Source organism: Chlorocebus sabaeus, chromosome 6 (genome assembly GCF_047675955.1).
Source record: "Chlorocebus sabaeus isolate Y175 chromosome 6, mChlSab1.0.hap1, whole genome shotgun sequence".
NCBI lineage: Eukaryota > Metazoa > Chordata > Mammalia > Primates > Cercopithecidae > Chlorocebus > Chlorocebus sabaeus.
This window is the reverse complement of record NC_132909.1, coordinates 964009-978277: the sequence shown is the minus strand read 5'-3', so window position 1 is coordinate 978277 and position 14269 is coordinate 964009. Positions and strand designations below refer to the sequence as shown.

Here is a 14269-nt window from a genome sequence, read left to right as displayed (position 1 = left end):
GTAGAGATGGGGCTTCACCATGTTGGCCAGGCTGGTCTTGATCTCTTGACCTCATGATTAGCCTGCCTTGGCCTCCTAAAGTGCTGGGATTACAGGCATGAGCCACCACACCCGGCCTAGCCACAAGATTATTAATAGTTGTGATGTTTAATGTTTTGTGCCAACTTGCCTGCATTAAGGGCTACCGAAATAGTTGGGAAAACCTTAGTATAGGATGTGTCTGTGAGAATGTTTATGGAAGATATTAGCATTTGAGTCTGTAGACAACGTAAAGGAGGTCTGGCCTCATCAGTGTTAGGGGGCAACATCCAATGCTTTGAGAGCCAAAATAGAACAAAAAGGCAGAGAAAGAGCAAGTTACTCTCTCCTTGTCCTGGGTCATCCACCTTCTGCTTTCCAACATTGAAGTTCTTGGATCTTGGGCCTTTGGACTCTGGAATATACAAGAATGACCCTCACCCAGTTCTCAGGCCTTCAGCTTCCAACTGGGAATTTCACCATAGGCTCCCTTGGTTTTCAGGCCTTCAGATGCAGACTGACTACCACCCAACTTCATGATTTACCAGGTTGCAAAAGGCATATCCTGGGACTTCTTAGTCTCCATAACTGGATGAGCCAATTCCCATAATAAATCTCCTCTTGTACATCTATGTACCCTATTTGGTTCTGTGTTTCTCTGGAGAATCCTGACTAACACAATGGCTTTCAGCAATTTTCATTTCACAACTGTTTTTCTGAGATAATCTCAACTCCCCTTGCAGGCACTGTCCCTGCAGTAACAGTATCAATGATCAAAATTTCCCATCAAAGAGATGAAAGCTAGGTGTCCCTAACCTTTATTTTGGCATTCTGGTGTCCCCTTTGCACAAGTGCTCTGACTGTGAACACTACAGACACTGTTCTACTTTAAAATGACATATGCTAAGTGGCTCTTCTGTTTAGAAAGTTGCTACAATCCTAAAAGAGGCATATCTAAGAATATGGAGGAAGAAATATTATATGAATAAAACACCGTTCCTTACAGGGTTAGACACACTTACTGATTACACAGGCAGGAGAGGCATTTTCTGTGAGAACCAGAGACAGAATTCCACTTTCGTCCACCTGCTTCGGTGCGATCTAACGGATGTTTTATCATTCCTGTCGTGGCTCTATGTAAACTCTATTTCCCTCATTCCTTACTGAGCATAATGAAATTCACAAAGCTGACTCTAACATTCTACTCTACATAAATGTGTGGAGAAAGAAGGTAATGTTTACTAGGTTCTCACCATGGATAGAGGCATTTTGTATCTGAATGACTCTGACTACCTAGGTGACTAGTTGTACACAATACTCTCCAAAAATCTCTGTATGGTACCTTAAAAAAGCAGCGAAGCTCCTCCCTGGTCCAAGGAGGCTGAAGACACCACCTCTCAGGCTTCCCCTCCACTTTTCTCCATAGCACGGGGCCATTCCTCCCTGAGGTCCAGGAGAAGAGCAAGCTCTGCCAGCCCAGGAAGCGGTGAGAACTACATTACCCAGAGGCCCGTGCGCCAGGCACTTGGCGTGAAGCCAATGAGGTCCAGGTGAGGGACTTTTCCGCTCTGCCCAACTTGTCTGGGCGGGACTTCCGGCGTCCTCCCAGTGGCGGGCACTTTGGCTTGTGTCAGTTCCATCCGCGGGTGCCGGATCTGGACCCAGGTGCTGACAGCGAGAAGGCGCGAGGAGAGTGGTTTTCCCAGCTGCACAGCCGGGGCCTGACGGTCGCCGGCGGTGGTGATTGCTTTGCTAGCGTCCCCGCCCGGATCGTCCACCGCTCCCGGCCCGCTGTGCCCAGAGTCCGATGGCGGCGGCAATGAGGGCCGCGACCCCGGTGAGCGCTGCGTCCTCCCAGCCTCCTCCGCCCTCCCCACCCGAAACTGAGGGGCGCGTGAAGGGTTTTCTGCAGCCGGACCGCATTGTCCAGCACAGTGAGGCTCTGGTGCTGGGTCTCGTTTCTGGTAGTGTAGCAGGGAGCGGGAGAGCGACGGCTTGGAGCTGCTCCTGAGCCAGGAGGCTGGGGAGACCCAGGCCGGCCTCACGCGTGCAGGGAGCAGAGGGTGGGGCAGCGCCACGCTGCATTGGCCCCACTGAGTTTCGCCAGTACACTGAGGGCCACAGCACGTAGGACAGAAGAGGGACACGGCCCCAATCACGCTTCTAAAAGTTTCACAAAAGCTGTTCAGAGGAACTCACTGGAAGGGCAGTGATGATAGCAGGCATGGAGGGACCTAGTCTCTTTACGAGGTCACAAAGCTGATAAAAGTCAGCATCAAGGACTGATGCCCAGATATAAAGCTGTCATCCCAGGACACCTGGCTCTGGTGTTACACATTGGAGCCAGAAGCCCATGGAGCCGCAGTGTGGTCACTTGCCTCTCAGAACATGTCTCTTCCCACAGATTGCCACTAATACTTATAGGTCTGTAAGAAGAACTTACAGACACTACAAGGGTGAGTGGAGGAAATCCAGAACCTAACTGATTGCAGCAATGGGATCTCTGGGACTGGGACTGTGGTGACCTGCTATTCTTTACTTACCGCTTTTCCAGGCTTTGAGCCTAGGGACTCTGAACAAAATATGCCCAGGGTGGGTATTCTATGAGGTGGTACCTGTTGCTGGCAAATAATAGAATGAATGTGGAAGTTTGTCCCAGAGATAATTACAGGTGTTTGGAGCTGCTTGGAGTGAGGCTGAGCTGGTTAAGAGAACCTCAAGTCTCATTTCCTTCTCATGGGAACAGAGAGCAGAGGTACAGGAGCTAGAAATTAAATGACTGTCTCGGATGTCTTTGTTCTGGAGATGATGGCAGCAATGAAGATTTGGAGCAGAAGAGGGAAGTGATCTTCCCCAGGCCTCCTGAGGCTCCTGTGGCTGAGCACAGACAACAGACTGTGGGTTTAAGGGAGTTGGTAGCAATACCAAAGAGGAAAGAGGAGACTAATGCAATAGTCCAGGCGAGTGTAGATGATGTGGGCCAGAGTAGTGGCCACAGTGTGGTAGAAATGGTTGAATTTTGGATTGTAAGTCGGTTCTGATTTTCTGGTATTGGGACTGAGAGAGAAGAAGGGATGATTCAAGGCTTTTTGGGTTTAGCAGCTGGAAGCATAGAAGCTCCATCTACTGGGAGAGCCAAGTAGATAGTAGGATTATTTTTCACTCAGGATATCAGGATTGTGTTTTGTCCATGTTATAAATATGAAATGTTTTAGAGAATAAGTAGCTGTATCAAGTGGCTAGGTGGACACACAGGTCTTGGACTCTGAGGAGGGGTGCAGGATAAAAACTTCTACAAAGAGTGGAGGATAGTATTGAACTAGGATGGAGCCCTGTGTCTGTTAGGCCATTTGCATTACTATAAAGAAATACCTAAGGCTGGGTAGTTTATAAAGAAACAAGGTTTATTACAGCTTATAGTTCTGCAGGCTGTACAGGAAGCTTAGTGCTAGTGTCCTCTTCTGGTGAGAGCCTCAGGAAGCTTCCATTCATTGCAGAAGGCAAAAAGGGAGCCAGCAAGACAGAAGGGAGGCACCAGTCTCTTTTTAGCGACCAGGTCTCATGTGAACTTATTACTGTGGGGAGGATACTATGCCATTCATGAGGGATCCACCTCCATGACCCAGATAACCTCCCACTAGGCCCCACTTCCAACATTGTGGATCACATTTCCAGGTGAGATTTGAAGGGGACAAATATCCAGGCTATATCAGTGTCTTACCTTAGGTTGATAATGAAATAGCCTATATTGGTGGCTTAAACAGCAAAAATGTGTTTCTCACAGTTCTTCAGGCTAGGAAATTCTACATCAGGGTGCCTATAGATTCACTTATTTGTGATGGGCTGCTTCTTGGCTTGCAGTGGCTGCCTTCTTGCTTTGTCCTCACATGGCCTTTCCTGAGAGGGAGTATGTGAAGAAAGCAAGGAATCTCTTTCTATTCTTACAAAAGCATCAATTCCATCATGAGGGCTCTTTTGACCTGATCGAAATCTAATTACCACCCAAAGATTCCATCTCCAAATACTATCACACTATATTACGCTTCATTGTGTTAGTGCTTCAACATAAGCATTTTGTGGGTGGGCATGGGGCAGAAACATTGAGCCCATAACATCATAGATCCCATTTAGTAGTGGGATTCCTGGTCACGATAATAATATTAATAGCAGGCCCAGGAGAGGGAGGCGTGGGAGCCACAAGAGGGTACCATACTTGGGTATCTGGATGGATGTTGTGGAAATCACAAACACAGGTTATAGAGGGAAGTGGGGCTAGGAATAATATAGAGAGAGGATACCAGGCAGGTGGCCAGGTTTATGAAGAATGAATGAACATAAGATGAATGTGGAGGCTGCATTAGTCCATTTTCATGCTACTGATAAAGACATACCTGATACTGGGAAGAAAAAGAGGTTTAATGGACTTACAGTTCCACATGGCTGGGGAGGCCTCACAATCATGGTGGAAAGCAAGGAGGAGCAAGTCACATCTTACATGGATGGCAGCAGGCAAAAAGAGAGTTTGTGCAGGGGAACTCCTCTTTTTAAAACCATCAGTTGTTTTTTTTTTTTTTTTTTTTTTTTTTTTTTTGAGACGGAGTCTTGCTCTGTTCCCAGGCTGGAGGGCAGTGGTGAGATCTCAGCTCCCTACAGCCTCCACCTCCTGGACTCAAGGGATTCTCCTGTCTCAGCCTCCCAAGTAGCTGGGATTACAGGTGTGCGCCACCACACCCAGCTAATTTTCGTATTTTTAGTAGAGATGGGGTTTCGCCACATTGTCCAGGCTGGTCTCAAACTCCTGACCTCAAGTGATCCGCCTGCCTTGGCCTCCCAAAGTTCTGGGATTAGAGGCCTGAGCCACTGCGACCAGCCTTAAAACCATCAGTTCTCGTGAGACTTATTCACTATTGCGAGAACAGCGCAAGAAAGACCCGCCCCCATGATTCGGTTACCTCCTACTGGATCCCTCCGATGACACATAGGAATTGTGGGAGTTACAATTCAAGATGAGATTTGGGTGGAGACACAGCCAAACCATATTAGAGACCTAGTGGGATTTCAGACAAGATGAGGCTGAAGCAAGACCTCATGCTTTACTGCTCTATGGCCCCACCAGGATCTTATGACTGCTTCTCTGCCTACGGAGTTTCATGCAGGCTGGTGGATAAGTTTAGGGGCAGAAGTAGTCATCTGGGAGCATCACTTAACCTTGGGTGGAGGGCCACTGGAATGAAGGGTAGCAAGAGAGGAAGGCAGTTACTGTTTAGTGCAATACAAGTTGGAAAGGGCCATGTGTATCTGACGTATGTATGTGGTTCTGGGTAGCTGAGGTTGATGAAAGGCATATACTCAGGTAGGGAGGGCTTCAGAGCAGGATATGGGGCTACCTGTGGCAGTAGGGACCATCAGAGGTCTGGGTAGTCCTGGAACTCGTTTGAATTTGCAAGCGGTTTCTAGATGTCTTGTGCTGAGTAACATATAGGAAGGCAGGAGAGATGCCTGTGTTGTGGGATCGGGGTGGAGGTGGCTGAGGGAGTGAGTTGGGTGAGAGAGGTGTGGTGGAAAGAGTGATGCACATATGAAGAAGGAGTGTGAGCTTTTGTTTCATGAGTCTGGACATTGAGGACATGAGAGCGAAATGTGAACCCAGACCTTCAGTTGTGTTTGGGAGCCATGGTCTGAGGGATTCCAGGAGAATTTATAGACACGAGAATGTGGTTTCTATCTGTCCACCTGCCTGTTGTTGCTGTGGGAGAACACAGTGACCAATGGGACCATGAGGAGAGAGTGGGCATCAGTGGCATCAGGGCCTGTTGTATTTCCTGAGATGGGGAGATGGGGAGGAGGGTGAGCCAGGGGTGGATGTGTGGGGGATGGACATATTCCCTGAGGTGGGGAGATGGGGAGGAGGGTGAGCCAGGGATGGACGTGTGGGGGAATCAACTTGGGGTCCTAGGAAAGATGCTGATCATGGAATGAACTGTCCCCATCATAGCAGGGTTTTGTAGCCTTTGAAGATGTGGCCATTTACTTCTCCCAGGAGGAGTGGGAGCTCCTTGATGAGACGCAGAGGCTCCTGTACCACGATGTGATGCTGGAGAACTTTGCAGTTATGGCATCCCTAGGTAAGGCCCTCCTATTCCTCCCAGTGTCCTTTGTGGGTCTCTCCTTTTCCCCTGTCCCTGAGGCAGCTCTGTCCTTTCTTCAGTTAGACCCTCGCTCTACAGACCTTCCCACTTTCTTGGCGTATGTATTCTGGGGGACATTGCCAAGCAAGGCACTCTCAAGACTATCCTAACACCTATTGCCTCTAGGCATGCAGTGAAGGGTCTGGGAGACAGGATCTTTCTTTCAGCCTAAAGGATTTGTCCTTGCCTTCTCCATGACAGGATGGCTTTGTCCACTTCTAGGATGCTGTTTGTTCCGTGTTCTGCCTTTTGCTTCTAACTAAAATCTCAAGCTGCCTGTTTCAGTAATTGCAGGCATCATGATGGTAACTACTGATTGGTCCATAGGCTTCTTATAAAGATCCACCTAAAAGATTTTCTTGTAACATTATTTTTCACTGCTGTAGTTTGTCATGTGCTGAGTTGCTCTGTGCCAGTGCTGGCTGTGCACCTCTCTGGTCTACCCTTTAGGGCTTGCATCTTACAGGCCCGGTATAGTTGCACAACTGGGATTGGGGGATGGCTCTGGTTGCTTTACAGGGTGCAAATAGCAAGATACTCTCAGAGGAGTCCTGGCCCTGATGAGTGACAACTAAGGGAGGGCAAGACGCTAGGGCTGTTTCTAATCACGCCGTAAACCTGTCCCGAGTTCTCAGTGATTGGTGCCAGTTCCATAGGATATGCATCATTTCGATCTTTTTTCCTTTTCTTGTATTTATTTATTTTTTTTTTGAGTCAGAGTCTCACTCTGTTGCCCAGGGTGGAGTGCAGTGGTGTTATCTCTGCTCACTGCAAGCTCCGCCTCCCGGGTTCACGCCATTCTCCTGCCTCAGCCCCCCGAGTAACTGGGACTACCACCGCGCCCGGCTATGTTTTTGTATTTTCAGTAAAGACAGGGTTTCACCGTGTTAGCCAGGATGATGTAGATCTCCTGACTGCATGATCCGCCCACCTCAGCCTCCCAAAGTGCTGGGATTACAGGCATGAGCCACGGCGCCTGGCCTTTTTTTTTCTTTTCTACACGTGTTCTGATTTTTATTTCATCCATGACTTCCAGCCCTTAGCTGCTCCCAATTTCTGGCCTCCATGTGTTACCTGTTCCTTTCCAGTGCAACTTCTGAGTGTTCTCTAACACTGACCCACATGTAATATGTTGTCAGATGTGCACATGTTTTTAAATAGTCCTTCCACACCTAGTATTCAGTTCCCATGGGTTTCTACTGGGCCTGGACACCAATAATCTTCTGTGCAGTATACCGAAGTCCTCTCTTCTCATCAGAGGAGGAGGTCCTGATAAAAGCTTTTGGAAGAATAGTGAGTCAGAGACCCTACCTCTTCTCTCTGAGTTGTGCCCCAACTTTGTGTTTTTCATCTCATAAGGCCTCCCTTGTTTTCTGTGACTTGTAGAGCCTTTTTTCCCCAAATTGCCACCAGCTCTCACATCCTAAGCATATTTTCTTAGGCTCATTCTTTGTCTGACACACATTTTTGATGTAACTTCTCACACCGTAGTGAACCTGCATTTTCTCAGCATTTCTCTTCTTTCAGGTTGTTGGTGTGGAGCAGAAGATGAGGGGGCACCTTCTGCAGAGAGCATTTCTGTGGCAGAACTGTCACAGGGCAGGACTCCAAAGGCAGATACATCCACTGATAAGAGTCACCCCTGTGAGATTTGTACCCCAGTCCTGAGAGACATTTTACAAGTGATTGAGCTCAAAGCCTCACCCTGTGGACAGAAATTGTACTTGGGTGGGGCATCAGATTTCTGGATGAATTCAAACCTTCAGCAGCTCCAGAAGCTTGACAATGGAGAGAAGCTCTTTGAAATGGGTGGGGACCAGGCCTCATTTATGATGAACTACAGGTTCCATGTGTCAGGAAAACCCTTCATGTTTGGGGAAGTTGGGAGGGACTTTTCAGCCACCTCAGGACTTCTCCAGCTTCAGGTGACTCCCAGCAGTGAGAGACCACACAGCAGGATTCAACACTTCAGAGTTCCCACTGGACAAAAGCCTCTCAAATACACTGAATCCAGGAAATCTTTTAGAGAAAACTCTGTATTCATTCAACACCAAAGAGCTGACTCTGGAGAAAGGCCTTACGAGTGCAGTGAATGTGGGAAATCCTTTAGTCAAAGTTCTGGCTTTCTTCGACACAGGAAAGCACACAACAGAACAAGCACTCATGAATGTAGTGAATGTGGGAAGTCATTTAGTCGCAAAAGTCACCTAACTCAACACCAAAGAGTTCACACTGGAGAAAGGCCTTATGACTGCAGTGAATGTGGCAAATCCTTTCGCCAGATATCTGTCCTCATTCAACATCAACGAGTTCACACTGGAGAAAGGCCTTATGAGTGCAGTGAGTGTGGGAAATCTTTTAGCCACAGCACTAACCTCTATCGTCACAGGAGTGCCCACACTAGCACAAGGCCTTATGAGTGCAGTGAATGTGGAAAATCCTTTAGCCATAGCACTAACCTCTTTCGACACTGGAGAGTTCACACTGGAGCAAGGCCTTATGAGTGTAGTGAATGTGGGAAATCATTTAGTTGCAATATCTACCTCATTCACCACCAAAGATTTCACACTGGAGAAAGGCCTTATGTGTGCAGTGAATGTGGGAAATCATTTGGCCAGAAATCTGTCCTCGTTCAACACCAAAGAGTTCACACTGGAGAAAGGCCTTATGAGTGCAGTGAATGTGGGAAAGTTTTTAGCCAAAGCTCTGGCCTCTTTCGACACAGAAGAGCTCACACTAAAACAAAGCCTTATGAGTGCAGTGAATGTAAAAAATCATTTAGTTGCAAAACTGACCTCATTCGGCACCAGACAGTTCACACTGGAGAAAGGCCTTATGAGTGCAGTGTATGTGGGAAATTTTTTATCCGAAAAACCCACCTCATTCGACACCAGACCGTTCACACTAATGAAAGGCCTTATGAGTGCAATGAATGTGGGAAATCCTATAGCCAAAGCTCTGCCCTCCTTCAGCATAGGAGAGTTCACACTGGAGAAAGGCCTTATGAGTGCAGCGAATGTGGGAAATCTTTTACCCGCAAAAATCACCTCATTCAACACAAGAGAATTCACACTGGAGAAAGGCCTTATGAATGCAGTGAATGTGGGAAATCCTTTAGCCAAAGCTCTGGCCTCTTAAGACACAGAAGAGTTCATGTGCAGTGAATGTGGGAAATTATTTTGTCACTTTTTTTTTTTTTTTTTTTTTGAGATGGAATTTCGCTCTTGTCACCCTGGCTGGAGTACAATGGTGCAATCTGGGCTCACTGCAACCCCCGCCTCCTGGGATCAGGTGATTCTCCTGCCACAGCCTCCTGAGTACCTGAGATTACAGGCACCTGCCACCATGCCCAGCTAATTTTTGTATTTTTAGTAGAAACAAGGTTTCACCATGTTGGTCGGGCTGGTCTTGAACTCCTGACCTCAGGTGATCCACATGCTTCGGCCTCCCAAAGTGCTGGGATTACAGGCGTAAGCCACCATGCCCAGCTTGTGTTGTCACATTTAACACAAGATTTCCCAAAGAAGAAAGGCCTTATATATTCTGTGAATTTGTGTGTTTTTTGTTTGTTTGTTTGTTTAATTTGGTATGATGGCGCTAGCCTTTGAGAAGAGCCTTCTCCTGATGTGACTCATGTAGCCAAACATCTATGGATTCCCCATAAATTTGAGGTATGTGGGAAGCGTGTCTAGCTATGTTGTACTCTCTAAACCTGCCCAGGGACCTTACCAGATTCATATCACTGCCAGTTTCTGTGGCTGAAGCCTTTTCATCTCTACCCCCTGGGAGACCCACAGAGTGTTCATCAGTCACCACCCCAGCATGCTCAGGGAGGCAGCCTTCTTCCATTAGTTGGAGGAAAGTATGAGTAGTCTAAGCTCTTAGGGGGATTTCTCATTTCCTCCTCTGGCTACATAGTGCATGTAACTACCCCATTGTTGGCCCCAGGACCTGCCCTGAATTCTGCTGGCAGCTTCCAGAGGACTGCCTTTTTTGAGGGCATTGTTGATCTCAGGCAATGCTTGTGATGAAGCGTTTTTTAGCTTCCACCACGTACCAGGAACTGCCTGTTAACTGGCTTGTGCAATGATAAAGGCCTTTTGTTTAAGTACCTTTAATCTTGTAAGTTGTATTAACTGTGGAGTAGTTTGGAGACATAATAGGACTCTGTCAGCTTAAAAGGGTATATAACATTTGTGGGGATTCAAATTCTGTTTGCCTCAGATGGGACAGTATGCTGACAGAATATAGCTTTTGCTCCATTTTTGGCCTATTTTGCATTGCTACTGAGGCCTTCTAGGAGACACTGCAGGGCTTTCTGGTTCTGATTTTTGCCTGCATGTGGGCTCAGAGGTCATTCTGCAGAGGGGGCAGTTGTGACAACTTCCATTGTTTCTGGAGACAACACAAAGTTTTTCTTGTTGATTGAGGATATCACATAATGCCCTGCAATGTTTAGAATCCCTTAATGAGGTCCTGTGAAGGAGCTGTGTCCCTTGAAACACAAAATTCAGTGAGCTAGTGTCCCTAGGTATAAAACTATGGGGCTGGAAGGAAACATAATTGGTAAAGAAATGCTGTGTTGAATACTAGGGAATGGAGGAGACTGCAGCAAATTACATGGACTGTTCCTCAAATAAAGCTTCATCCGGCCAGGTGCAGTGGTTCACACCTTTAATCCTAGCACTTTGGGAGGCCGAGGTGGGTGGATCACGAGGTCAGGAGTTCAAGACCAGCCTGGCCAAGATGGTGAAACCCCATCTCTGCTAAAAATACAAAAATTAGCTGGGCACGATGGTGGGCGCCTGTAACCCCAGCTACTCGGGAGGCTGAGGCAGAGAATTGCTTGAACTTGGGAGGCAGAGGTTGCAGTAAGCCAAGATCGCACCACTGCACTCCAGCCTAGGCAGCAGAGCAAGACTCTGTCTCAAAAAAAAAAAAAAAAAAAAAGATCCATTCAGGCCAGTCACAGTGGCTCACACCTGTAATCCCCACACTTTGGGAAGCCATGGCGTGCAGATCACTTGAGGTCAGGAGTCAGAGACCAGACTGGCCAACATGGTGAAACCCCATCTCTACTAAAAATACAAAAATTAGCCAGGTGCAGTTGTGCATGTGTATAATCACAGCTGCTCAGAAAGCTGATGCACCGAGAATAGCTTGAACCCAGAGGTGGAGGTTGCAGTGAGCTGAGACCATGCCACTGCACTCCAGCCTGGGTGATGGAGAGAGACTGTTTCAAAAAAAAAAAAAAAAGACCGGGCGCAATGGCTTACACCTGTAATCCCAGCACTTTAGGAGGCCGAGGCGGGTGGATCACCTGAGGTCAGGAGTTTGAGACCAGCCTGGTCAACATGGCGAAACCCTGTCTCTACTAAAAGTAAAAAGTAGCTGGGTGTGGTGGTGGGCACCAGTAATCCTAGCTACTCAGGAGACTGAGGCAGGAGAACCTCTTGAACCTGGGAGGTGGAGGTTGCAATGAGCCAAGATCACGCCATTGCACTTCAGCCTGGGCAACAATAGCGAAACTCCGTCTCAAAAAAAAAAAAAATTATCCACAAATGTTCCAGTGACTATGACTGCAGGATCACTGTGTGCCTAAATCTCTAGAAATGCGTGTCTTGTAGCTCAAGTCATTATTAGAGACAACACGGGTTTTATGGATTCCTGTAGCCTCTCTGACCTGTTTACTTCAAGGCCATTGCTACATAGACAATAAAAAAAGATGAAGTCAAGAGAGATTCAGTTGTCCTTGGTCCGGCTTTTGTCATCCAGCAGCAATCCTCTTAATGCTGGTGGAAATGGCCTTCATTGCTCACCTGTATTTCCCGCCACTGCCTCTACGTGGCCTGGGAGCTAGACGGTAGAGTCAATAGAGACTTAGTAAACCAGACTTTTTGAAGTGTCAACGACTGAGATTGTTAATTGCATCCATTAAAAAAAATTATCAAGTTATAACTGATGTGGAATAAATTGCACATATTTAAAGTGTACAACTTAAGTTCTGACATAAGTGTAAACTCATGGAAGCATTGTTGTAATCATAAGAATGAGCATATCTCATCTGCATATTTTACTTTTGCTCTTTTATAATACATTCCAGAATATGCAGGCAACTTTTGACATTCCTTTACAATTGATTGACTTGAATTTTCTGGAATTTTATTTTAGACATCATAAAGCATGTATTTTTGTGTGTGGTTTTATTTATAAAACTTCTCCTTAGGTAAGGGCCTGAGGTTAACTTTGGGGATGACAGATATGTCCAACACCATTGATAGGGTGATGATTTCAAAAGGGTATATATGTGTATGTGTGTGTGAATGTGTGTATATATATATCTCAAGACTTACTGTTGCACTTTAAATATGTGCAGTATATTGCATGTTGATTACACCTCAGTGAACCTATAAAACGTTATTCCATTTAAAAATCTGGGCCTCCCACTTCTATTGGAAACTGGACAACTTGACAGCCTGCAGTGTTTTGAAACAGCGTGGATTGAGTGTCTTGTTTCCAGCATATGTCCCATGTTCCCCAACACTGTTCCTCAGGAAACAGGGAGGAACAGCTATTCCTCAGGGAAAAGGTGTTCCTCAGCACCTGCTGAGTGGCCATATTCCCTGAATGTCAGAAAAGTAACAAAGTGACTGTTTTGGACAAAATTCTGAGCTTAAAACCTTGCCTGAATCAGTAGCCACCAAATTCATTGTGCACATCTTATAATTTCCAAGAACATACATATTAAGTGAATATTTTTATAATTGTGAAGTGGTCTGTTCAGGGCCCTCATTCCTCAACCTTTTTTTTCAACCACCCTCTCATTAAGGAGGCATATGTATTAATCATGGTTTTTGTTTTTTGTATTATATGTCTTGACATCTTAAAATTCTTGCTGGTTACAGAGAGACTTACCCTACCAGAGGTAGCTAATTTCCTTTTTTTTTTTTAGACAGAGTCTTGCTCTGTTACCCAGGCTGGAGTGCAGTGGCAGGATCTCAGCTCACTGCAAGCTCCGCCTCCCGGGTTCACGCCATTCTCCTGCCTCAGCCTCCCGAGTAGCTGGGACTACAGGCGCCCGACACCTCGCCCGGCTAGTTTTTTTTTTTTGTATTTTTCAGTAGAGACAGGGTTTCACCGTGTTCGCCAGGATGGTCTCGATCTCCTGACCTCGTGATCCGCCTGTCTCGGCCTCCCAAAGTGCTGGGATTATAGGCTTGAGCCACCGTGCCCGGCCGCTAATTTCTAAAAATAGTAAACAACTATCTTGGGAGCAAGGCAAGCCAACCACCCTCTTTATCTAACGCTTACTCACCAAACCAATGCTTTCCCTGCACTAAATCATCCCAGCATTACTGCCAGTGAGTTTGCAGCAGTCCGCAGCAATTTTGGTCCTTACTTCCTCAGAAGAAAATTCAACCAAGGAGGCAGAGGTTGGTTTAAGGCAGAGGAAGAGACCAAGGCAGGTTTTTTTTAGCAGGAGTGAGAATTTATTAAAATGTTTTAGAGTAGGAGTGAAAGGAATCAAAGTACACTTGAAAGAGGGCCAAGTGGATTACTTGAGAGGTCAAGGGCCCCACTTGATCCTTAGCTTGGAACTTTATACATTTGCTCATTTCCCAGGCTCTCTGTTCTCCTCCCTTGGGTAGGCTGTTGCTTGACTACTGCATGCACAGTGGTCTGCCAGCACTTGGGAGGGGCTGCATGCAGTAAACATGACTGTTTACTGAAGTCATACATATACTCATTTGGGGTGATTTTCCCTTACGAGTCAAGCACCCACAGAGGAAGGTCAAATACCAGTCAAATTTTGCCATCTTGCCCCATTTTGTGCATGCTTGAAACCTTGTCAGGGATTGCGGGTCACTGGCTCCAGGTGTTTTCTATCTGTTGGAAAACTCTTTTCCCTCCTGGTACCAATCATGGCCGCTTACCATCTCAGAGGGATAGTTTTATGCTCTCCTGTCCTTCACCCAATGAGAGCTGGACATCTCAGGGGTCCCTCTCTTGTTCTGTTTATTATCTCAGAGGAAAGGATTTATGGATTGCCCATCCTTAATGCC

The 14269-nt window shown here is 46.6% G+C and overlaps 1 protein-coding gene across 2 annotated transcripts; it reads left to right on the top strand.

Moving 5' to 3' along the window:
* The first annotated feature begins 1605 nt into the window (after window positions 1-1605).
* On the top strand, window positions 1606-11144 carry ZNF530 (zinc finger protein 530). Of its 2 annotated transcripts, none has more exons than XM_038006420.2 (3): window positions 1606-1855; window positions 6017-6143; window positions 7734-11144. In XM_038006420.2, the coding sequence occupies exons 1-3, from the start codon at window positions 1826-1828 to the stop codon at window positions 9368-9370; spliced, it is 1794 nt and encodes a 597-aa protein (XP_037862348.2). In that variant the 5' UTR covers window positions 1606-1825; the 3' UTR covers window positions 9371-11144. The 2 variants fall into 2 exon arrangements, with proteins under 2 accessions (XP_037862348.2, XP_007996523.3); XM_007998332.3 differs by having other exon boundaries at window positions 6014-6143.
* The last annotated feature ends 3125 nt before the right edge of the window (window positions 11145-14269 follow it).

Coding starts and splice junctions, on each gene's coding strand:
- ZNF530 (XM_007998332.3), top strand. CDS start 1,826: ATGGCGGCGGCAATGAGGGCCGCGACCCCG. Junction 1,856..6,013: donor CAATGAGGGCCGCGACCCCG/GTGAGCGCTGCG, acceptor TCCCCATCATAG/CAGGGTTTTGTAGCCTTTGA. Junction 6,144..7,733: donor TGCAGTTATGGCATCCCTAG/GTAAGGCCCTCC, acceptor CTCTTCTTTCAG/GTTGTTGGTGTGGAGCAGAA.